The 26,366-nt window shown below is 43.5% G+C and overlaps 1 protein-coding gene and 1 pseudogene across 1 annotated transcript; both read left to right on the top strand.

Moving 5' to 3' along the window:
* Nucleotides 1-5,984: 5,984 nt before the first annotated feature.
* On the top strand, nucleotides 5,985-18,220 carry LOC147109661 (EEF1A lysine methyltransferase 3-like). Its single transcript, XM_086002343.1, has 3 exons — nucleotides 5,985-6,116; nucleotides 15,088-15,199; nucleotides 17,820-18,220. Exons 1-3 carry the CDS (start codon nucleotides 5,985-5,987, stop codon nucleotides 18,218-18,220), a joined length of 645 nt encoding a protein of 214 aa, XP_085858469.1.
* A 6,072-nt stretch (nucleotides 18,221-24,292) lies between these two features.
* Nucleotides 24,293-24,679, top strand: LOC147109660 (EEF1A lysine methyltransferase 3 pseudogene; annotated as a pseudogene).
* The last annotated feature ends 1,687 nt before the right edge of the window (nucleotides 24,680-26,366 follow it).

Raw genomic sequence — 26,366 nt, 5'->3', positions numbered from 1 at the left:
GTTCAAGAAACTGACATTACATAGCTGAAGTAGAATGAGCATGGAACCCTGCGTGATAAGGAGAATGCTGATTTTTCGCTCTCTGGATCTGAGATCTCTGTGTTCCTCCGAGTCTGGCCTCTTGAGCATCCCCGATTTTAATCACTCGACCATTGGCGGCCGTGCCTTCAGCTGACGAGGCGCTAAGCTCTGGAATTCCCTCCCTGAACCTCTCCGCCTCTCTACCTCTCTTCATTCCTTTAAGACACTGTTTACTACCTACCTCTTTGACCAAGCTTTGGCCTGTCCTAATATTTCCTTATGTGGCTTGGTGTTAAATTCTGTATGATAACGCTCCCGTGAGGCGCCTTGGGACGTTTTACTACGTTAAAGGTGCTATATAAATACAAGTTGTTGTTGTTGATTCTCAGCAATCCATCAAAACCTCACACTGATTCTGTTGGGAGGTCCCTTTTGCCTGAGAATAAAAAAACAGATACAGACCGCCGTCCGCTCTGTTTCAGGAATGATGTGCGAACAGTCTGGTGCAGCATAGGGGAGGAGCGGAGTCAGGTTTTAAAGAAAATGCTACAAACATAGTCAGGCCCTACAAAGGCTGCAAGAAAGTTAGTATCTGAGAGTAGTTAGAAGCTATTTGGGTTACCAAGTTAGATGACCCACAAAGACAAGTTGAACTGATTAAACGAAGTAAATCTGACTATAATTGATGAACTTGTGCACACTCACTGTGAAATCCAAGAGCTTGAGAATTCGCACGCCTCATCTTAACAAGGTATTTCTCGGTCCACCTTTGCAGAAGCACAGGCGTGAAAGAGACAGCTGTCCCGGTCAGATCACTATGGTATTCCATTGTTACACACCTGGGTTATATTTTAGTTATATATTCGTCATTCGGCGCTCACCCTTGTGCATAAGATGCTTAGGCAACTGCAGGAGCCACTATCACCACTGTACCCGAGACAATGTCTAAGTTAGGGCCCTAAACCCGTGTGTTAAACACGACCCGAGGTAAACAAACGCCAGGCTGGATTTTAAGGGTATTCGAGCAGAGGTCAAAGCAATCTATTCTAATATTATATAGTACTGTCATAAGACAACATTTTAGACCAAACTGATGCCAGAATGTCATTCCAGGCTATAATATGTAATGGATATGTTCTACATAATATATACGGTGCCAAATATGAGGATTACAGAGCCACTCAGCTCAGTGCACTTTCCATTTAACCCAACCCTACTTCAATGTCAATTGTGTCTCAAATCAGCGCAGTTATACAAGCGGGCGCAGTAACCGCTCCAAACCCATCCCCCAAAATGTCATTTGTAAGAAGTCACACAACACCAGGTTATAGTCCAACAGTTTTATTTGAAATCACAAGCTTTCAGAGCGCTGCTCCTTCGTCAGGTGAAGTGGAGAGATGCATAAAGACAGAGCTTATATAGTCAGAGAATAATGCCAGATGATTACAGGTAATCTTTCTAACTGCCATTTATCACACCTCAGCAGAGAGATAATCACAGCAATCAAAGGTGTGAATGGTGTCCAAACAGGTTAGTCAGGAAAACATTACATCAAAGAACAATGAGGTGGGGTCACAAGGGGTCAAATGTTGCAGATGCTGGGGTCTGTATGAAAAACAAAAAACAGACAAAAAAACATTTTTTTGCTGGAAATCACAGCAGGTCCGGCCGCATCTGTGTAGAGAGAACAAGTCAATGACGACTCGAGCCTGGATGACCCTACGTCAGGTGGGGTTACATGTAGCGTGACATGAACCCAAGATCCCGATTGAGGCCATCCTCATGAGTGCGGAACTTGGCTATCAGTTTCTGCTCTATGATTTTGCGTTGCCGTGTGTCTCGAAGGCCGACTTGCGTCATCGTTGGCTTGTTCTCTCTACACAGATGCCGCCGTACCTGCTGTGATTTCCAGCAAAAAAATGTATTTTGTCTGTTTTTTGTTTTTTATACAGACCCCAGCATCTACAACATTTGACCCCTTGTGACCCCACCTCATTGTTCTTTGATGTAATGTTTTCCTGACTAACCTGTTTGGACACCATTCACACCTTTGATTGCTGTGATTATCTCTCTGCTGAGGTGTGATAAATGGCAGTTAGAAAGATTACCTGTAATCATCTGGCATTATTCTCTGACTATATAAGCTGTGTCTTTATGCATCTCTCCACTTCACCTGACGAAGGAGCAGCGCTCAGAAAGCTTGTGATTTCAAATAAAACTGTTGGACTATAACCTGGTGTTGTGTGACTTCTTACATTTGTCCACCCCAGTCCAACACCGGCATCCCCACACCGAAATGTCATTAACAGGGATTTGCTGAACATGCGTATTTAAAAAAAACCAAGATTATGTTAAAATAGTAAAGTTATTTCTGTTTCCTAGTGACTTATTCATTTATCTAATAAACGATTTATTCCAACAGTTATTTTAACAGGAGATCTCTCAGGGTGAGAAGAATCCTGGGGTGATAACTTCAATTAAAATATTTTGATATTAGAGCAGGGCGGTGGGGCTCGGATTTACCAGGGAGCCTCGGCGAGTGCCAAGGGAAGCTTGAGACGTTTTCTAAGATACTGAAAGGAAAGTCAGGGCGCAGATTATCTCTGGTCGGCAGTTCCAGTTTATCACCGGGAGAGACTGAACTGACTGGCTGCTCGGTCAATAATGGGGAATTAGTTCTATGGATTTAGTTCAGGAAAATAAATTGTCCCTCCCCCACTCCCACTCCCAAGAAACACGTCAGACTGCTCTGTCAACACTTCCAATTCACGGTTTTTTTCTCATTGGTCCACAGTTGTCATCTTGCGATATAAAACCTGGCTGTTTAAAACTGGCGAGATTTTGACAAGTTAAAACCGGAGCACAAGTTCACTGTGCGCTGTTCCAGTGCTCCTCGGGTCTGTGTGGGAGGGACGTGGGCTGAAACAAAGATAATTAAAGACCACTGCGGGAACAGTGAGGCCTCTTTAAGTGAGTTTGTCGTCTTCCTTATTGTGTTTAATTTTGAATGATATTCTTTTGCTCGATTTCCCCTGCGCTGCTGTATCTCTGGAGTGCTCAATAATTACTGAGACTGAGAGAGCTGCGAGGCCACCTTCTCCATGAAATAATATTTAATGAAAGTATTTAATTAGTAGTATAACTAAATAATTGATATATATTATTTGTAGTGTTAGGAGTGTTAGAAGCAGTAAATGTAAACGTTTTATTATTAGCATTATCGGGAGCATTTATAATATTAGCAGCATTGAAATGACTATAAAATATATTATTATATTATTAGGATATATTAATAATATTAGTAGTATAAGGATTAGAAAGAAAATTAATGGTTTCATTATTAGTATTATCGGAATTAGTATTAATACTATTATTGGGATAATTCTCAGTGAGAATCTCCTTCCTTCGAGTAATATACTTATTATATCTGAGGATCAACAGTTCACATTTGGCTTCTTTTAACAAAGATCTTGCCTCGTAATAACTCATCTATTAAGACTGGGGGAGGCGGACAATATATTTGAAACCTCGTTTATAAAGAAAGGAAACTGTCACATTAGGATGTGCACAACGAGGTGAAGTTTGGAATTCACCACTTTTGATTCACGGATTGGAACGTAAAAGTTGACATTGTTAGATTATATTTAAAGCTTAACTTCCTTGTTATCAGAATGTGGGCTCTGACTGGAGCAGATGCTTTTTAAATTAAGATTATTATTGGAATCCTTCCTGTACCCAGGACCGCAGCTCAAATCACCCAGCTGCCGTTGACGGATTTCCGTTACAGTTTTGAAATGGATTCAGTATTTGTGACCTCACTGGTCAAGATCGCAGTTTGTTCTTCCATTTCTCCCTTTCCATTTCTTTCTTTGTGCTATTTCTCCTTCTATTTTTCCACCTGTATAATTAAAGGCTTTGCACCTGCCGTGTTTCTGACTTGTCTGGAGGGCAACATTTCAGCGGGGATAAAGTCTGTGGGCATCATTTCTCGGGTTTGGAAAGTGCCTGGTGTGCAGGCGGAACACAAATTGTCTGAAATTTAACCCGATTAAACCGCTATCAGTAAATCCAACGTATTTTAAAGACATTTGTATTCGCTGCAAAACAAACACCGAACAACCACAGTAATTAATATAATCTCTTAAGAAAACCAAGGGGGTAATTGTAACCCCCAAAATGGCTGGGCTTTGGGTCAGGTGAGAATTTAAAATCTAAAAAATTTCAAACCGGCCTCGAACCGTCCCACTGCCGGTTTTAATAGCGGTGAGCGACCAATGCATTCTCAGGAGCTGGGACCTCCATAAAAGCTTTGAAGGAGGTTTGGTGCCTCCTTTTTAACAAGATATTTATTTCTAACCCATTCTGGCCGGGATTCCCGGGCCTCATGAAACCCGGCAGGTAAATAGAGACGAGAAAAGCCAGATTCGTAAGGTAGGTGTCTTACTGGGTTATCCCCGGTGAACTGGCCAATATTTATCCCTCGACCAACATACAAAAAAAGATTATCTGGTCAGTATCTCATTGCTGTTTGTGGGACTTGCTGTGCACAAATTGGCTGCCGTGTTTCCCACATTACAGCAGTGGCTCAGTACAGGGCCGTGGTGAGACCACACCTGGAGTACTGTGCACAGTTTTGGCCTCCTTATCTAAGGAAGGATATACTTGCCTTGGAGGCGGTGCATTGAAGGTTCGCTAGATTGATTCCTGATTCAAGATTCTGAAGGGGATTGACAGGGTAAATGCTGAGAGGTTGTTTCCCTTGGCTGGAGTGTCTAGAACTAGGGGGCATAGTCTCAGGATAAGGGGTAGGCCATTTAAGACCGATGAGTAGGAGTTTCTTCACTCAGAGGGTTGTGAATCTTAGGAATTCTCTGCCCCAGATGACTGTGGAGGCTAATTCTTTGAGTTTCTTCAATGCTGAGATGCAATTATTTTTGGACTCTAGGTGAATCAAGGGATATAGAGATCCAGCACGAAAGTTGAGTTGAGGTCGACGATCAGCCATGATCTTATTGAATGGCGGAGCATGCGCTAGGGCTGTATGGCCCACTCCTGCTCGTACTTCTTATTTTCTTATGTTCTTAATGACACCACTTCAACAGTACTTCATTGGCTCTAAAGTGCTTTGAGAGTCCTGGTGGTCGTGAAAGGCGCTATATAAATGCCAGCCCTTCTTTAACAGCCTTAACGGTCCTTTAGTTTAATCTATCACGGTCTCTCTGAATATTTCTATTTAATTTCCCCGGTTTGCAAATTATACTCTCACCCCCTCACTCAATTTCAGATCAACTTCTTTATTCTCTTGTTCTTTCTCTCCTGTACTTTGGGTGTGGCTACTTTCTCTCCCGCTCTACAACTGCTCCTTGTCCCTCCGCAACCGAATAGAAACAAAGAAACATAGAAGATAGGAGCAGGAGTAGGCCATTCGGCCCCTCGAGCCTGCTCCGCCATTCAATGCGATCATGGCTGATCATCCAAATTCAGTACCCTGTCCCTGCTTTCTCCCCATACCCCTTGATCCCTTTAGCCTTAAGAAATATATCCAATACATTTCATTGAGCATCACACGGGTACCTGGAGTGCGAAGCTGACCAGTAGATAAAGGCTTGTTTAGGTATGTAATGGTGTCTCCACTTAAACAGCGCTGCTCCTTGTTGGGTTCAACGGGCACTGTTGGGTTTATGCTGAATCTGGTGAATTCTTTTATTTAACAGTTGTATCCATTTTATAGTAAAAGGAGATCTCTTGTGCTTTGCTGTGGGTCTTCCTGTGATAGTCTGAGATTTAAAACACAATTAAATGTCGCGCTGCCTTTCTACATTACAGGTTTCTTTAAAGTCTTTCTTTAATCCGAGATAAAATCTTGGAGTGGACACGTGCGGCTGAAACTGACAGAAATACACATCCGGGACCGGAAGAGATCTTCTTGGAGATCGAAGAGAGTCCGTTTGAAATCAGAGAGAATGAGCAGCACCGAGGACGAGAATCTCCCCAAGGGGTTGGAGGAGAAGGAGTATGAGTTTAGTGGACACCCTTTAAAGATCACGATGTTTAAAGGAGCTTTCTTAGGCGTTTCTGCTTTTGTCTGGGGACCTGTAAGTCAGGTGGTCTTTTACAAATGTATTGTTCGGGGTTAAAAGTAAACTCCCGACTTATTTATCGTTGCAGTTTTAGCTACACTCGCATGGATTGGAAGCGGGTGTAGGTAGGTGCACATCTCCAGAGTCAGCTCCCGGTCTGATTCCGAGACAGAATGGTACCAGCCCTTCAATGGAGAGTGATGTCCCAACTCTTGGCTTGGCAACATTGATCTCCTGGGCGCTGTGTAGTAATGATTTAATCTGGGATTTCTAAACTGGCTTCCTTGCGATCTGAGTGTACACATCTTAGACCCCACAGCTTCTTGTTAGCACGTACCTTTTTACAGTAACGCTGTGCTCTAGATTTCTGATCAACACGAAGGCGGGCGTGTCCCTGTCTTTATATCAACTTTGGCGGCATAATTACTATTTACACGATTTACTTGAAAACCAAAAAAATATCTGCTCAGTGTAGGGCACACGAAACACAACAGGCACAAAACAATATCGAATGATTGTTTTTATTTATATGGCGCCTTGCAGGATCAAAGGACACCGTAATGCAACTCCAAGCGGTGAAATACTTCTGAAGCGTTGACAAGGCCTGTTTCAGAGGCCGGTGCGCTATGCTGGCGTGTCCCAGGAGCGTAGTTAGTGCGAAGCGCCCCCTGGGATCACGTGAGCAACAGGCAGCCAATCGGAGCAGGGAATGCTCCATTCATAAGCCTTGACAGATAGACCTGTCAAAACGTATAAATGCTGAGGCTATAAAACTGTACTTTACCTTCAAATAATTTTTTTTAAATCACACTTTGTAAATAAACTATAAATGACATTAAATAACTTTTTTAAGCAAAAATTTAAATTTTTGAGAAAAATAATTTTATATAAAAACGGGGCTAAAAATAAACTTACCTTGCTTTAAAGTATTTAAAAGTAAAAAAAACTGTGGAAAAAATGTTTTAATTTTAAATAATTGACCACTTACCTTTGAAAATGAAGTCCTTATGGCTGCTTTTTACATTTCTAAAATGTACAGACTTACCCGCACGTTAAAACCTGAAAAAAAAGGAAGTTCAACGTGCAGGCGCAGACTCCCGCGCGCACGCGTTCGACCTCTGAACCCCTTGGTTCAGAGGATCGGGGGTGCCGGTTTCCCGCCCATGCATAGTGCATGCAAGATTCCGGCACTTCCATCGGGTCCACGCGTGAGTACTCCGTCCATACTCACGCGTTGGGACCCGAATTTCTGGGCCATTTGTTATGTAGGGAAACCCGGCAGGCCCCACAAACAGCAATGAGATAAAAGACCAGCTAAGTGTTCGTGATGATGGCTGAGGGATAAATGTTGGCCAGGACAACTCCTCTTCTCTTCATTGAATGGTGTCACGCAACCGTTTGCATCTGCCTGAGAGGGCGGACGTTGAACATCTCATCCGAAATCTGGTCTCTGACTCTCAGCAGCGGCCCTCGGTGCTGTATTGAAGGGTCTGGCTGAATTACGTTTTCAAGTCCTCATAAGAACATAAAAAATAGGAGCAGGAGTAGGCCATACGGCCCCTCGAGCCTGCTCTGCCAGTCAATAAGATCATGGCTGATCATCGACCTCAACTCCACTTTCCCGCCCGATCTCCATATCCCTTGATTCCCCTAGAGTCCAAAAATCTATCTATTTCAGTCTTGAATATAATCAGAGACTCAGCATTCACAGCCCTCTGAGGCAGAAAGTTCCAAAGACTCACAACCCTCTGAATGAAAACCTTCCTCCTCATCTCGGTCTTAAATGGCCTACTCCTTATCCTGAGACTATGCCCCCTAGTTCTAGACACTCCGGCCAGGGGAAACAACTCTCAGCATCTACCCTGTCAATCACCTTCAGAATCTTCTATGCTTCAATGAGATCACCTCTCGTTTTTCTAAACTCCAGAGAGTATAGACCCATTCTACACAATCTCTCATCATAGGGCAGCCCTCTCATCTCAGGAATCAATCTAGTGAACCTTTGTTGCACCGCCTCCAAGGCAAATATATCCTCCCTCAGATAAGGAGACCAAAACTGTGGACAGTACTCCAGGTGTGGTCTCACCAAGGCCTGTACAATTGCAGCAAGACTTCCTTACTCTTATACTTCAACCCCTTGCAAGAAAGGCCAACATGCCATTTGCTTTCCTTATTGCTTGCTGTACCTGCATGCTGGCTTTCTGTATTGCTCTGAACACCAACATTTGAAAATTTCTCTCCATTTAAAGAATATTCTGTTTTTCTATTCTCCCTATCAAAGTGAATAACCACACATTTCCCTACATTATACTCCATCTGCCACCTTACTGCCCACACACTTAGTCTATCTATATCCCTTTGCAGACTTTGTGTTCTCCTCACAGCTTACTGTCCCAACTAGCTTTGTATCATCAGCAAACTTGGATACATTACAATCAGCCCCTTCATCTAGGTCATTAACATAGATTGTAAACAGCTGAGGCCCCAAGATTGACCCTTGCGGCACCCCACTAGTTACTGCCTGCCAACCTGAAAAAGGTTTGTTTAATCCTACTCTCTGTTTTCTGTCTGTTAACCAATCCTCAATCCATGCTACTATATTACCCCAACCCCATGAGCCCTAATCTTGTATAATAATCTTTTATGTGGCACCTTATCGAATGCCTTTTGGAAACCAGCAAAGGATGACTACAAAAGCAATAAAGAGGGGGAAGATAGATTATGAAAGTAACCTAGCAAAAAATATAAAAACAGACAGTAAGAGCTTCTACAGGCATATAAAAAGGAAGAGATTAGCTAAAGTAACCGTTGCTCCCTCATAGGATGAGACTAGGGAATTAATAATGGGAAGCAGCAGAGACTTTGAACAAATATTTCGTATCGGTCTTCACGGTAGAATACACTAAAAGCATCCCAGTAATAATTGATTATCAAGGCGCTATAGTGAGGGAGGAACTTGAAACAATGACTATCACTAGAGAAAAAGTACTTAGCAAACTAATGGGTCTAAAGGCTAACAAGTCCCCTGGACCTGATGGCCTACATCTTAGGGTCTTGAAAGAAGTAGCTGCAGAGATAGTGGATGCGTTGGTTGTAACCTACCAAAATTCCCTAGGTTCTGGAGAGGTTCCAGCAGATTGGAAAACCGCAAATGTAATGCCCCTATTCAGGAAAGGAGGGATGCAGAAAGTAGGAACCTATAGGCCAATTTGACCAACATCTGTCATTCGGAAAATGCTGAAATCCATTATTAAGGAAGTAATAGCAGGACATTCAGAAAATCATAATACAATCAAGCAGTGTCAACATGGTTTTATGAAAGGAAAATCGTGTTTGACAAATTTACTAGAGTTCTTTGAGGATGTAATGAGCAGGGTGGATAAAGGGGAACAAGTAGATGTAGTGTATTTGGATTTCCAGAAGGCATTCGATAAGGTGCCACATAAAAGGTTACTGCACAAGATAAGAGCTCACAGGGTTGGGGTAATATATCAGCATGGATAGAGGATTGGCTAACTAACATAAAACAGAGAGTCGGCATAAATGGGTCATTTTCAGGTTGGCAAACTGTAACAAGTGGGGTGCCACATGGATCAGTGCTGGGGCCTCAACTATTTACAATATATATCAATGATTTGGATGAAGGGACCGTGTGTACTGTAGCCAAATTTGCTAATGATACAAAGATAGGTGGGAAATGAAGTTGTGAGGAGGACACAAATAGTCTGCAAAGGGACGTAGATAGGTTAAGTGAGTGGGCAAACATTTGGCAGATGGAGTATAATGTGAGAATATCCACTTTGGCAGCAAAAATAAAAAAGTAAATTATTTTTTATATAGAGAGAGACTACAAAATGCTGCAGTACAGAGGCATCAGGGGGTCCTCATACAGGAAACAGAAAAAGTTAGAAAAATCTTGCTACAACTGTACAGGGCGCTGGCAAGATCACACCTGGAGTACTGTGTGCAGTTTTGGTCTCCTTATTTAAGGAGGGATATACTTGCATTGGAGGCAGATCAGAGAAGGTTCACTAGGTTAATTCCAGAGATGAATGGCTTGTCTTATGATGAAAGGTTAAGCAGGTTGGGCCTATACTCATTGGAGTTCAGAAGAATGAGAGGTGATCTTATTGAAACATATAAGATCCTGAGGGGGCTTGATAGGGTTAAGCAGGGAGGATGTTTCCCCTCGTGGGGGAATCTAGAACTAGGGGCATAGTTTCAGGACAAGGAGTCGCCCATTTAAGACGGAGATGAGGAGGAATTTCTTCTCTCAGAGGGTCATGAATCTTTGGAATTCTCTACCCCAGAGAGCTGTGGATGTGGAGTCATTGAATATATTCATGGTGGAGATAGACATATATTTGTGTTACGGGGGAATCAAGGGTTATGGGGAGTGGGTGGGAAAGTGGCGTTGAGGCCAAGTTCAAAACTGCCATGATGTCATTGAAAGGAAGGGCAGGCTCGAGGGGCCAAATGGTCTATCCCTGCTCCTATTTCTTATGTTCTTACCAAATCCAGATATACTACATCCACTGGTTCCCTCTGATCTACCCTGCTAGGTACATCCTCAACAAACGCTAACAAATTTGTCAAATACGACTTCCCTTTTATAAAACCATGTTATGATTTTGTAAGTGCCCTGATACCACTTCCTTAACAATGGATTCCAGCACTTTCCCGATGACTGATGTCAGGCTAACTGGCCTGTAGTTTGCTGTTTTCTCTCTCCCTCCTTTCTTGAATAGAGGTTTTACTTTTGCGACCCTCCAATCCGCTGGGACCATTCTAGAATCTAGGGAATTTTGGAAACTCAAAACCAATTTATCCACTATCTCTTCAGTGACCTTGTTTAGAACCCTAGGATGTAGGCCATCAGGTCCAGGGGACTTGTGAGCTTTTAGTCCCATTAGTTTCTCTAGTACCTTTTCTCCACTTATATTAATTACGTGAAGTTCCTCACCCTCATTAGACCCTTGGTTCCCCAGCATTTTTGGTATGCTTTTTGTGTCTTCTGCTCTGAAGACATACAAAATATTTGTTTAATGTTTCTGCCGTTTCATTATTCCCCATAATAATTTATTTCCCAACCTTGGTCACCTAGCAACCACATCTCTGTATTGGATCAAACCTATGTATCTCTATTTGTGCCATTATTTCATCTATCTTGTTATGAATGCTTCACGCATTCAGATAAAGAGCCTTTAATTTAATTGTTTTACTATTATTCCCTGTTTTGACCTTTTTCTCTGCTGCACTGCTACCATGAAACTCTCTGTCCCTTCCTGTCACACTCTGCTTATTTTCACCTAAATCGCTGCACTGCTCTATTGCCTTGACCTTTCTCTTTCGATTTCTAAATGTTCTTTCACCTGACCCCTCCCCCCTTTTTTAGTTTAAAGCCCTATCTAGAGCCCTAGTTACATGATTCGCCAGGATACTGGTCCCAGTCTGGTTTAAGTGAAGTCCATCCCGAAGGAACAGTTCCCTCTTTCCCCAGTACTGGTGCCAGTGCCCCTTGAATTGAATCCCCTTCTTCTCACACCATGCTTTGAGCCACGCATTTAACTCTCTGATTTGTTTGACCCTATGGCTATTTGCGCGTGGCTCAGGTAGTAAGCCAGAGATTATTACCCTTGAGGTTCTGCTTATTAATTTAGACCCTAGCTCCTGAAGCTCCCTCAGCAGAACCTCATTCTCAGTTTTATCTATGTCGTTGGCTCCTATATGGACCACGAGAACTGGATCCTCACCTCCCACTCCAAGTTCTTCTCCAGCCATGAGGAGAAACATAGAAACATAGAAGATAGGAGCAGGAGTTGGCCATTCGGCCCCTTGAGCCTGCTCTGCCATTCAATGAGAGCATGGCTGATCATCCAAACTCAGTACCCTGTCCCTGCCTTCTCCCCATATCCCTTGATCCCTTTAGCCTGAAGAAATATATCTAACTCCTTCTTGAATATATTTAATGAATTGGCCTCTACTGCCTTCTGTGGTAGAGAATTCCACAGGTTCACCACTCTCTGGGTGAAGAAATTCCTCCTCATCTCTGTCCTAAATGGCTTACCCCTTATCTTTAGACTGTGACCCCTGGTTCTGAACTCCCCCGCCATCGGGAACATCCTTCCTGCATCTAGTCTGTTTCGTCCTGTTAGAATTTTATAAGTTTCAATGAGATCCCCTCTCATTCTTCTAAATTCCAGGAGAACTCCTTTGGGACTCTCTTTCGCAGCTGCAGAGAATAATATCTATCCCTCTGACTATACTGTCCCCTAATACTAACACATTCCTTCCTTCTCCCCCTACTTGGAAGACCCCCTGTATCATGGTGCCTGGGTAGTTTGCCCATCCTCCATGCAGTCTTGTTCCTCATCCATACAGGTAGCAAGTACCTCGTACCTGTTGGACCAGATCCAGGGCTGAGGCTCTGCCATCATTACATATCTGAGAACACATACCTTCCTGATTCACGGTCACACCCGCCTGTTCCTGAATACTGATGAACTCTAAAGTGCTACTTGTCCTATAGGGTGTGACTGCCCCCCGGAACAAAGTGTCCAGGTAACTCTCCCCCTCCCTGATGCATCGCAATATCTGCAGCTCGTACTCCAGCTCAACAATTGTGAGCCGAAGTTCCTCGAGTTGCAGACTCTTACTGCAGGTGTGGCTGCTCAGGATCATAATGCTCTCCACAAACTCCCAGATGCTGCAGTTATGACACACCACGTGCCCTGCCATCTCTAACCTTGTTTTATTTATTAATTAATTAGTTAAAGCTTTTATTCAACCGATATTTTAGTTTCATTGTTTGATTATTTTACCTAGTTTAAGTTATTAATTTCATAAGTACTAGCAAGTTACAAATTTTCAGCTCTTAATTTAACCCCCTTCCCTAAATTAGAGAGCAAATAAAGCTGTAATACTCACCAACCAATCACCTACCAGCTCTCCTGTGAAGTCACTCTGAGTTTTTTGTTGTTTTTGAATCACAGCCTCACCGCTGCCGCTGCTTTAATTCAGGTCCGCTCTCGGGCCGCTCTTTATCCTCTCGTCACTGCCGCTACTTTAATTCAGGTCTGCTCTTGGGCTGCTCTTTGTCCTCTCTCCACTGCCGCTGCTTTAATTCAGGTCCACTCTTGGGCTGCTCTTTATCCTCTCTCCACTGCCGCTGCTTTAATTCAGGTCCGCTCTCGGGCCGCTCTTTATCCTCTCACTGCTGCCGCTGCTTTAATTCAGCTCCACTCTCGGGCCGCTCTTCATCCTCTCACCACTGCCGCTGCTTTAATTCAGGTCCGCTCTCGGGCTGCTCTTTATCCTCTCACCGCTGCCACTGCTTTAATTCAGCTCCACTCTCGGGCCGCTCTTCATCCTCTCACCGCTGCCGCTGCTTTAATTCAGGTCCGTTCTTGGGCTGCTCTTCATCCTCTCACCGCTGCTGCTGCTTTAATTCAGGTCCGCTCTCGGGCCGCTCTTTATCCTCTCACCGCTGCTGCTGCTTTAATTAAGGTCCGCTCTCGGCTGCTCTTCATCCTCTCACCACTGCCGCTGCTTTAATTCAGGTCCGCTCTCGGGCCGCTCTTTATCCTCTCACCGCTGCTGCTGCTTTAATTAAGGTCCGCTCTCGGCTGCTCTTCATCCTCTCACCACTGCCGCTGCTTTAATTCAGGTCCACTCTCAGGTCACTCTTTATCCTCACTCCGCTGACCCAGCTTTAATTCAAGTCCGCTCTCGGCCGCTCTTTATCCTCACTCCGCTGCCCCTGCTTTAATTCAGGTCCGCTCTCGGCCGCTCTTTATCCTCACTCCGCTGCCCCTGCTTTAATTCAGGTCCGCTCTCGGGCCGCTCTTCATCCTCTCACCACTGCCGCTGCTTTAATTCAGGTCCGCTCTCGGGCCGCTCTTCATCCTCTCACCACTGCCACTGCTTTAATTCAGGTCCGCTCTCGGGCCGCTCTTTATCCTCTCTCCGCTGCCGCTGCTTTAATTCAGGCCCACTCTCAGGTCACTCTTTATCCTCACTCCGCTGACCCTGCTTTAATTCAGGTCCGCTCTCGGCCGCTCTTTATCCTCTCTCCGCTGCCCCTGTTTTAATTCAGGTTCGCTCTTGGCCACTCTTTATCCTCACTCCGCTGACCCTGCTTTAATTCAGGTCTGCTCTCGGCCGCTCTTTATCCTCACTCCGCTGACCCTGCTTTAATTCAGGTCCGCTCTCGGCCGCTCTTTCTCCGCTCACTGCTGCCACTGCTTAGTGGCACTTCCAGTGGGAAATTAACCAGAATCCTTCTGACTCACTGACCAGAGGGTTTTACCTTGGTGGCCAAGGCTGCCAGCAAATAAGCCACTTTTGCCACCGAGTATATAAAGCCAGTTAAAGGGACAGCCCGCAAGGACCACTTTCCTTCAGTAGAAAGTAACCTTTTGATGTTGAATGACACAAATAGCCCAAAATGCTGTCGACCAGTGATGTCTTTCATTCCATTAGATCACGTCAGGTGAACTGTGTGCCGTTGATGGCAGTGTCCTGCTTCTACTGTTCTTTCGCTGCACATTCAGAGTCTACTTCCATCGCCTCAGACCGGCAATACAGGATAACTGCAGTCTAACTCTTTATCTGGAAATTCTAATTGCTCTTTCCTCGGATACCCACACTGCTCTCACAGTGAACACAGCTGTGAAAGATGGATATATTATTTGTAAATACCTTAGGGGACGAGTGGCGATAGTCGGATTGGATCACTTTGCTTTCCATTATATATCTCTCCTTTCCTTGATTCTGCGTAGATCCACTCCCCACTAAACCCGAGAGGTTGGGAAGAGGACCTACTTGCAGGACTCTGTCAACGTTGCTCCGACCTTCCAACACGAATGTGCGTGATTGGCCTTTGAACAATTTCCGCAGCAATCATCCTTCCCTCCCTCTTCCAACATTGTCCTCGTGCTTTGTGTACCCTGTAAATAATTATCTTTATATGAGTGTGTTTTTTCAGGGTCTTGCCCTTTGTCAGTACTTTCACGATGAGAAGATTAATTTTTCTGGGAAGAAGGTGCTTGAACTGGGATCTGGCACCGGGATTGTGGGCATATTAGCGGTGCTGCTGGGTAAGTTAATTCTGCAGTCACTATTCAGAGTATTTATCCCTCTACTTACTAATTAAAGCGCATATCCCTATAGTTATATTTCATGACCTTACTACAATAGTTAATGCTCACAATACCTACCCACTTATTTACTATTCGTAGTGCTTAACATTCCACATATTGTTCATGGAGCTTACCCCTCGAGTTACTGTATTAATGTATAGGTACAATTATAGAGCTGATCAAAATACTTACTATTATTCGTGCATATCGCTATAGTTAGCTTTCATAGTGGTTACTCCTACAGTAATTATTTGTAGTGAATTGCGCTATAACAACTATTCACAGTTGTTACTCCTATCATTATTATTCGTCTTTTTGTCCTCTCTAATTATTTTGTGAGGTGCATACTTCCCCTTCAAGATGTTTACCCATAGAGTGACAATTAGGAATATCGGTAGATGATTAGGTCAGTTAGCCCTGGGGTCTGTTCCTCCATTCCATTAGATCACAGCGGATCTATATTTCAACACCAATAATCAACATTGGTTACATAGCCCTTAATATCCTTGCCTCAGCAAAATCTATCAATCTCAGTTTTGAAATTTTCAATTGACCCCTGGCCTCAACTGTCTATTGGGGGAGCGAATTTTAGATTTCCACTAACATCCTTGTGAAGAATTGCTTTCTGACATCATCCCTGAATGCCCTAGCTCTCAGTCTAAGGTTATGCTCCTTGGTCTGGACTCCTCCACCAGAAGAAATAAATGACCTCTATCTACCCTATCCAATTCTTTAATGCTAACACCTCAATTAGCTCACCCCTTAATCTTCATACTCAGGGGAATACAAGACTCGCCTATGTACCCTGTCATCATAATGTAACACTGGCATTATCCTGGTGAATCTGTGCTGTACCCTCTCCAAGGCCAATATAGCCTTCCTGAGGTGTGGTTCCCAGAATGGAATGCAGTGCTCCAGGAGCTGTCTAACCAGAGCTTTATACAACTCCAGCATAACTTCTATCCCTTCGTGTTTCAATCCTCTTAAGATACAGGATAACATTCCACTCGCCAGTTAAATAATTTTTTGTACCTGTCCACCACTTTTTAGTGATTTCTGTGTATGGACCCCTGAATCTCTCTGCTCTTCCACAGTTGCCAGCTTCTTATCATTTATAAAATACTCTGATCTCTCTTTCATAGGTCCAAAGTGGCCTCAGATTTCCCCACGTTCAATTCCATTTGTTACAATTCTGCACTCATTAAATCTATCAATGCCCCTTTGCTACTTTCTCCTCCCTTTATACTATTTGTTTTCAGGAAAGGTGGGAAAGATTTTTAAACTCTTGTCTTGTTGCACCTTTGTGCAACTCGGTGGATCTCCACACTCAGCAGCACCACCATAGGATTCAAGCTGATCAGCATAGGCATTGCTGGGATTCAAGAAATCCGGCACTCGTGTTGCCACAGTAACAAGAGAAACGATGCAAAAACATTATTGTACAATGACCCGGGAAGCATTCACGGGACGATTGTTGAGGTTTAATGATTAAATCTACGTGAATATTAGACCCAGACGCCAGAGAAAGGATCCAATCCGGGAATCTGCCAATCGGGTGGTATTTGAAGTTGCTGTTAGATTGATGCTCCGCCACTGGATGTCACTAGCAGCTTCACTCATTGCTCCACTGAACCCTAATCCATGGGACGTCATCTGAGTTAAATATTGTTGCGCCAAATCTATCTAACCGGCTGGTCTCAGATTCCGAATATATTGATCGGTTGTTTCAATTATGTTAAGTATTTTCCACGCAGCACTCAATAGTACTCAATATATGCTTGTTTAAAAGTTACATTCATGAAAAAGTACTTACAGGAACGCGGGTGCAGGTTCTGAATATGTTCCTGTCCATTTTATTGTATTTGCTTGATAAAATCTTTGGATTAGCCAAGACTAAGGCATTACGCGTGTTTAAAAGCTGGGCATCTGTTTTTTTTTGTTCCGAACAAGAATTCTCTATAAATGCCAATGGTGTTTGTGGAGTTAAGTTACATACCGCAGTAGTCACTTTCTGTCTTCAAAGGACACACTTAGGCTCAATCGGCTTGAGCCGGCCTGCAATGGCAGACTGATGAACTCTAATATTATAGCACTCTCTGTAAAGTGCCCACAGACCTGATTATTTCCACATGATCAGGCCCTGGAGAAAATTCTTGCTAAAATAACGCGACGGTTGCTTGCCCAACAGACTAACAGCGGCATTAAAAGGAAACCGACAGGCGCGATTAGAGAAGGATTGCTGCTCCTTGTCATATTTTTAAATGGAATATGATTTTTTAAAGGTCTGATTTCACTTGATCTTCTTGTGAAACCTGCATTGCAGCCAACGCTTTAGAGCAGGCGCGCGTTGGGTGATCTCAATTTCCCGAATCCGGTTCAGGACATGTGCTCCGAACTCGATGAGAGAACTCCGAACTCTGACTGGCTCAAGGGCATTCGCACCGAATTGCCCAGATAGCTTCCTTTTCTTTACAGAATTCGACTTTTCTTTCTCTTCCCGTGACCAGAATGCATGTTGCAACTCCTGCTGCCGGGAAACCATAGGATAATTATGTTATTATTTTATTCTTTTTGCCAGGTGGAGATGTCACCATGACGGACAGACCGGACAATTTGAAGCAAATAGAATACAACGTCTCAGGTAACATTCCAGTCAGCTCCAGACCCGGTTCAAAAGTCTGTGCCCTTACTTGGGGTCACGATCAGAGAAACTTTCCAGCCGACTTTGATTTCATCCTGGGGTCGGGCATTGTCTATAGCCCATCGCAATTTCCAAGCCTTTTACAGACGGTGCTGCATCTCTGTAACGATAACACCACAATTTACCTGTCTTCTAATGTGAAGTACAGAGAGGGGGCCGCTAAATTCCACAATGAGTTGGTGCCCGAGCAGTTTAACAGCCAGCTCATTCATACAAGCGGCAATAACTGTATTTACAACGTGACCAAAAAGTCCCAGGCGACGAGCAATAGTTCCTGATGCAGAGACGGAGTGACAACTGTCTATTTTTCACTTTACATCGTCGTGGGATCTCGCCAGGTTTACCAAACGTTTTCAAAAGTCAGTTTGAATAAAAATCTCAAGTTTTACCCTCTTGTCTCCTCCTTTTCCAAGATCCTTCCCTGGCTCACCCAAACATTGGTGATTTATACTGACAGATTACATTAACATATGCGCTTGCCCTTAGAGCAGGTCAAGAATTAATGGTTCATCCAGCGGTTATATACGCGAAAGCCCATCAAGGAGATACTTTGAGACGTTACTTTCCCGGCCACCCAGAAACTCACATATTCACCCCATGGACAGGCACAGAGTTTAAATGTTAACGTTATTGAGTCACACTAACAATATAAGATCTCAGGGTAGAAGTTATTCGGTTCGCTATCAGTGATGAACGTGTGTCTGTCTCTTATTTACAATGGGCTTAACTCTTTAAAATAAATGGGCTAAACCCCTCGTTAAATAGCGCACAACGGAATTTCATACGGGCAGCAATTTATTTGTTATCAATAGTGTCAAGGGCATTTTAACCCTCCAATATTTATTCAATTCTGGACATTCACTGAAAAAATAAGTTTCAAACTGCTTCAGTTTCGATTATTTCAATTTTGTTCTCTCTGTGGATGTTTCCAACAGTCATCGCCCCTGATCTCCAATGGCTCCGCCCAGCTCCTTCGTCTCTGGCCTTAAATGCAGCTCCTGTCTGGTGTATTATTCATATGTCTATAATGTTAATTACTTTGTACCACAAGCAATAAAAAGGTAATAAAGCTTGAACTTGTTCCAGTACTTGAATGGAACTGGTAGTGCAGAATAAATAATCACTGCTGTGCTTTTGTTTTTCCAAAACAATGTGGCTTCAGAAAGAACTACTGTGTAGCAAAACATGAATAATAATAAATTAAGTTTTTCAGCTTACAGCCAGATATCACAAAAGGTGGATCATTTTTTGCATGCCCTTACAACAACAACAACAAACTGCATTTATACAGCGCCTTTAATATAGTAAAACGTCCCAAGGTGCTTCACAGGAGTATTATGAAACAAAGTTTGACACCGAGTCACATATGCAGATATTAGGGGAGGTAAGGGTTAACGAGGTAGGTGTTAAGGTGCGTCTTCAAGGAGAAAAGAGAGGTGGAGAGGCGAAGAGGTTCAGGGAGGAAATTCCAGAGCTTCGGGCCTTGGCAGCTGAAGGTACAGCCACCAAAGGCGGAACAATTAAAATCAGGGATGCTGGAAAGGCCAGAATTGGAAGAGTGCCGATATTTGCAAGTGTTGTAATAGGACTGCAGGAGGTTGTCGAGATAGGGAGGGGTAAGACCATGGAGGTATTTGAAAACAAGGAGGAGAATTTAAAATTGAAGTATTTGCTTAACCAGGAACTAATGTAGATCAGGAAGCACAGGAGTGATGGGTGAACAGGCTCCTTATTACTGAGCCGACTGTAAAGAATATCAGGATCTCAAGTATATTCTTATTTCAGATATGAACTTAAATATCACCATGCTCATGAGTGGGCAAGCTGGTGGCAGATGAAGTTCAATGTGGTGTAAGAAATAGTGATTCTATAGAATCATAAGAAATAGGCTTCTCTAGTTAAGGGAATTTCTTCAGCAGTCTGCCTGAGCTGACACAGAACAATGTTAATCATGTTATGTAAGTGTTTTCACAAGGGCTCGTTATGAGGCCAAGGACATAATATGTAGGCATGACTGGGCTTGATAAGAGGTTGTGGAAGGAGCCTCATGATCCATGTATCTAAAACAAACTGTCTGGGAGAAGGTAACAAGATGTCCATACAAGAGATAAGTGAAGGAATGATCTCATGAGACTGGAGCCTAGGTTACAAGGGGATCTGGCTTGGGTATCTATTCCCTGTAACTGACCAATGGAATAGGTAAATGTAATTAAATTAATGATTGACGTGAGGTATCCCCCGGCCCCTAAAATAAGGTGTATAAACGGGCAGTCAAGAAGGGGATGAAAAGGGCAGACGGAGGAGAGCTCCCCAAGGTGGATCCATGCTAGCTTCGGCTTAACACCTCAGCCAGCTTGAGAGATGATGGAAGATGAAGAGATCATTACCGGAGGCTGCAAAGATCAAGTCGTCCTGCCTCATCCATCCATCCGTCCGATCTGGGATGGTAAACTGTTCTCACCTGTTACACATTGTATGTCTAATGTGTCTATCTTGATTTCATGTTGTATTTGAACTGTTGCTCCTCAATAAACCACTTGTGATTCCTCAACACTTTTGGGTAATCTGTGACCCTTGATCAAATCTTACAGTGGGGACATGTGAGCTCATCCAGTTTGTAACAAAGAAAGATACATCAGATCATTTTTTAAATGGTGAGAAGTTAGGAGATGTGGCGGAGCAGAGAGATTTAGGGTTCCTGTACAGAAACTGCTTAAAACTAGTGGACAGGTGCAAAAAAGTAATTTAAAAGCCTAATGGAATGTTGGTCTTCATCTCAACAGGTCAGGAATACTAAGTGGTGGAAGCTATTCTATAGTTGTATAAAGCTGTGGTTAGACCACATCTGGAACAATTGGGCATAACCTTAACATTAGATCTATGCTGCTGATGATTGATGTCTGGAAGCATTTCGTTCACACAAATGCTAGTGGGAGTCTGGCACTCTCTTCTTCAAAAAGCTGTCAAGGCTAGGCCAATTGAAAATGTCAAAACTGAGTTTGATATATTCTTGTTAGGCAAGTCTAATAAGGGATATGGAATGAAGGCGTGTAAATGGACTTGAGAGACAGATCAGCTATAATCCAACAGAATGGTGGAACAGACACAAGGGGCTGAACGGCTTACTCCTGTTCCTAAATTCCGATTACACAACTGTATACTTCCCTCCAGTGTTAAAAGCAACCGTTTACCGCTGTTCTCTGCTTTATGTCTCTTTTAGCATTCCGTTAGCCATTAAAATAATTTTTTGTACCTGTCCACTAGTTTAAAGTGGGGCACGGTAACAGTGGTTATAGTACTGGAATAGTAATACAGAGGCCTGGACTATTAATCCCGAAACGCGAGTTTAAGTCCTACCATGGCAGCTGGGGAATTTAAATTCAGATAATTAAATAAAGCTGGAATAAAATGCTACTGTCAGTAATGGTAATGATGATCCTATCAGACTTTCATAAAAACCCATCTAGTTCATTAATGTCCTTTAGGGAAGCAAACTTGCTGTCCCTACCAGGTCTGACCTATATGTGACTCCATACCCACAGCAATGTGGTTGACTCTTAACTGCTCTTTGAAATTGTTGTATCCATGTGTTAATGGAGACACGGAATGCAGGAGTTGGTTTCACAGGTGTTTACTGAACAAAGTCTGGAGGTGAACTAACAGATACAAGACACTATACAGGCTTATATAGCCCGAGTGGCCATTACTGGCATTACAGTGTACAGGGGCTCTTACAGGCACATACACCACAATTCCTCCCCTTTTAGACAACCAGTACATAACATTTTAAGTAATAATTAATGAACATGTTACAAGAACAATAATCTACATATTTGCTGCAGTTAATCAATTATAAGTCAGTCTCTCTGGAGGCTTCCTGACACGGTCCGGATAACGCCTCGGTGGTGTAGTAGTTTTTGGTGGTGTACTAGGTTCTTTTGGCAAGCTCGATTCGGCTTGAATGCCAGTGTCAGGTTCACCTGGTTCCAGTATCACCGGATCGGAGGTAGATACTATGGGTATCTCTGCTTCATCATTAGGCATATAGAGTTGTGGTGTAGGTTGTCCCTTTTCGGATGACTCTATGATCTGGTCAGCATGGCACCTTATTATGCTTTCTCCAATGTCCACGGTATACATCAGCGGTCCTAGTCATGTGCAAATAGTTCCAGGCTGCCATTTCTCGGTACGGTAGTTCCGGGCCAAACCTTGTTGACCTATCTGGAAGGTTCTAGTTGGCCTTTCATTCATGCCTTGAAATTGCCGGTTCTCCACGTCCCTTCTGATGTTTGGCTTGATCAAATCCAGCCAGCATCTTAGGTTTCTATTGAAGAACATCATGGCGGGAGTTTGGTTTGTAACCACATGTGTTGCATTCCTGTATGCAAATAAGAAGTTATCTACCTTATGCTGTAGATTTATGTCTTCATTACCCATGGCCTTCATGGCTTTCTTGAAGGTCTGGACAAACTTTCAGCCAATCCATTGGTGGTGGGATGGTATGGGGCGGACGTGTAGTGCTTAACCCCATTGTTTTTAAGAACATCCTGAATTCTTCGGCCACAAATTGCGGTCCATTATCAGAACAGATCTGTTCAGGCAGCCCATTCCTGGCAAATATGGTGCTTAGTACTGTGATGGTTTTTTCGTGGTGGTGGAGGACATCTTTATTACCTTCGGCCACTTGGAGTGTGCATCAACCGCGATTAAGAACATTGAGTCCATAAATGGACCAGCAAAGTCGATGTGTACCCTTTGCCATGGAGATGAGGGCCACTCCCATGGATGTAGAGGGGCTTGTGGTGGGGCGTTTTGGACCTTCTGGCATCCTAGGCAGCTCTTGGTCATTTCTTCGATGTCTCCAACGATACCTGGCCACCACACAAATGCTCTGGCTAGGTTCTTCATTTTCACTCCACCCAGACGCCCCTCGAGAAGCTCCTTTAGCACTTTATCCTGGAGTTTGGGTGGAATCACCAATCTGGATCCAAACATCAAGGTTCCTCAGCACACTGACAGCTGTTCTCTTCTTTGCGAGAATGCTGGCAACAGTTGTTCACCATGCGCTGGCCATCCCTTCACCGTTAAATTGTAGACTCGTGAGGGAATCGGGTCATTTCTCGTTTCCTTTTCAATGGCAGAATTTGTTACTGGTAGACATTCCACTGTGGTTGAGTGGAACATCTCCACTGGGTCCACTGTAGGTGCCTCTTCTACCGTTAGCAACGGTAGGCGCGATAAACCGTCAGCATTCCCATGCTGTTTTGATCCTTTGTATTCTATGTCATATTGGTGTGCCCCTAGGAAAAGGGACCACCTCTGTAGCCTTTGCGCTGTCATAATGGGAACACCCTTTTTAGGGTTGAATATGGAGACGAGGGGTTGATGGTCAGTCAACAAGGTAAATTTTTGTCCGTGTAGGTAATGGTTGAATTTCTTAACTCCCCATACCAGGCTGAGTGCTTCCCTGTCGATCTGGGCATAGTTACGCTCAGCTGAGTTCATTGAGCGTGACGCAAAAGCTATCGGCCGCTCTGAGCCATCAGGGAATCTATGTGATAATACCACTCCTACGCCATAAGGGGATGCATCGCACGCCAGTCTGATTGGCAGTGATGGGTTGCAATGAGCCAAAACTTCCTTGGACGTGATGAAGCCTTTGCATTTATGGAAGGCACATTTACAGTCTTCGCTCCATTTCCAAATTACTCCCGTTTGTAGCAGTTCGTTAAGAGGGTGCAGAACAGTTGACAAGTTCGGTAAAAATTTATGATAGTAGTTTATCAATCCCAGGAATGACCTTAATTGTGAGACATTTTCAGGTGCTGGGGCTTTTATGACCGCTTCAATTTTTTCAGGTGACTTATGCAACCCTTCCTCGTTAATTATGTGGCCACAATATGATGTTTGTTTCTGGAAAAATTCGCACTTGGGGCGATTTGCTCGTAGGCCCCGTTCTCTAAGCCTAGCGAGCACCTGCTCCAAATTGGCAAGGTGCTCGTTGTCGTTTTCTCCTGTTACAAGGATGTCGTCTAGGTAGCATTTATTCCCCGGAATCCCTTGGAGGGCTTGCTCCATAGCTCTTTGCCAGATAGCTGGAGCTGATGCTACTCCGAAAACCAGTCAATTGTACTGGTACAGGCCTTTGTGTGTGTTTATCATGATATACTTTAGAGATACTTTTAGAGGCCCCTTCAACCTCCATCTGTAGATACAAGCCAAAGTATTTACAGAATTCTACTTTAGTTCTCTTCCCGTGACCAGAATGTATGTTGCAACTCCTGCTACCGGGGAAACGATGGGATAATTATGTTGTTATTTTATTCTTTTTGCCAGGTGGCGATGTCACCATGACGGACAGACCGGACATTTTGCAGCAAATAGAATACAGCGTCTCTGGTAACATTCCAGTCAGCTCCAGACCCTGTTCAAAGGTCTGTGCCCTTACTTGGGGTAACGATCAGGGAAACTTTCCAGCCGACTATGATTTCATCCTGGGGTCGGATATTGTGTACAGCCCATCGCAATTTCCAAGTCTTTTACAGACGCTGCTGCATCTCTGTAACGAAAACACCACAATTTACGTGTCTTCTAATGTGAAGTACAGAGAGGGGGCCGCTAAATTCCACAATGAGTTGCTGCCCGAGCAGTTTAACAGCAAGCTCATTCATACAAGCGGCAATAACTGTATTTACAATGTGACCAAAAAGTCCCAGGCGACGAGCAATAGTTCCTGATGCAGAGGCGGAGTGACAACGGTCTATTTTTCACTTTACATCGTTGTGGGATCTCGCCAGGTTTACCAAACTTTTTCAAAAGTCAGTTTGAATACAAATCTTGAGTTTTACCCTCTTGTCTCCTCCTTTTCCAAGATCCTTCCCTGGCTCACCCAAACATTGGTGATTTATACTGACAGATTACATTACCATATGCGCTTGCCCTTAGAGTAGGGCAAGAATTAATGGTTCATCCAGCGTTTATATACGTGAAAGCCCTTCAAGGAGTTACTTTGAGGCGTTACTTTTCCGGCCACCCAGAAACTCACATACTCACCCCATGGACAGGCACAGAGTTTAAATGTTAACGTTATTGAGTCACAGTAAAAATATTAGATCTCAGGGTAGAAGTCATTCGGTTCGCTATCAGTGATGAACGTGTTTCTGCTTCTTAATTACAATAGGCTTAACTCCTTAAAATAAATGGGCTAAACCCCTCGTTAAATATCGCAAAAGGGAATTTCATACGGGCAGCAATTTATTTGTTATCAATATTGTCAAGGGCATATTAACCCTCCAATATTTATTCAATTCTGGACATTCACTGAACAAATAAATTTCAAATTGCTTCAGTTTCGATTATTTCAATTTTGTTCCCTTTGTGGATGTTTCCAACAGTCATCGCCCCTGATCTCCAATGGCTCCGCCCAGCTCCTCCGTCTCTGGCCTTAAATGCAGCGCTCACATTTCCTCCATGGCGAATTCTTATTGCAAGATGCTGGGTTTACAGGTGCCGAGCTCTCAGGTACCCCCACCAGCTGTTATGGCAGGGATTCCATCTCTCTGGCTTAAATAGGGGCCGATTACTGTTAATTCCCGTGAATTACAACCCTCACGCTATAACCTGCTGATTTACCCGCTTGGATTTATGGCAGCTTGAATAAACTGAGTGAAGTTGCAACTGAAAAGCCAATCCGATGCCTGCAATAAAGCTGCGCAGGTTAATCCGCTAACGATAGGTTTAACGAACGGAAATCCGATATTTCTTCATAGTAGTGCTGCACAGTGAGCATGCGCCTGGTGGCTTTGCTTCTCAGTTCCTTTGCTGAACCCTGGGGAATCGCAATGTCGCGGGTTTAACTCTACAAAGGCGAACCTTCTGCTTTTTTGCAAATAGACCGGTGTTAAAATTATAATTTGCGGCCCTTTCTATTTATTGGACAAGTATCATTAGCTCCAGTCTATACATTTCCCAACTATTGGAACTCTTTATTTTTCATTTAGAGAAGTAAATCACAACACCACACTGTGTTCGCAGTGAAAGCTTTTGGTCTATAACACAGTACAATTCAGTTGTGCCTCAGATGTTGGAAATACGTGAACAGCTCCTGTCTGGTGTATATTCATTATGTCTATAATGTTAATTACTTTGTACCACAAGAAATAAAAAGGCAGTAAAGCTTGAACTTGTTCCAGTTCTTGAATGGAACTGGTAGTGCAGAATAAATAATCACTGCTTTGCTTTAATTTTTCCAATACAAGGTGACTTAAGATAGAACTACTGTATAGCAAAACATAAATAATGATTAATTACGTTTTTCAGCATACAGCCTGATATCACAAAGTGTGGATCACTTTTTGCATGCCCTTACAAACATAGAAACATAGAAACTTAGAAGATAGGAACAGGAGTAGGCCATTCGGCCCC

The sequence above is a fragment of the Somniosus microcephalus genome, chromosome 12 (assembly GCF_052327205.1).
Source record: "Somniosus microcephalus isolate GS21.2 chromosome 12, FLI_Smic_1.0, whole genome shotgun sequence".
NCBI lineage: Eukaryota > Metazoa > Chordata > Chondrichthyes > Squaliformes > Somniosidae > Somniosus > Somniosus microcephalus.
The sequence above is the reverse complement of the archived record's forward strand: the minus strand, read 5'-3'. Positions and strand labels throughout refer to the sequence as shown.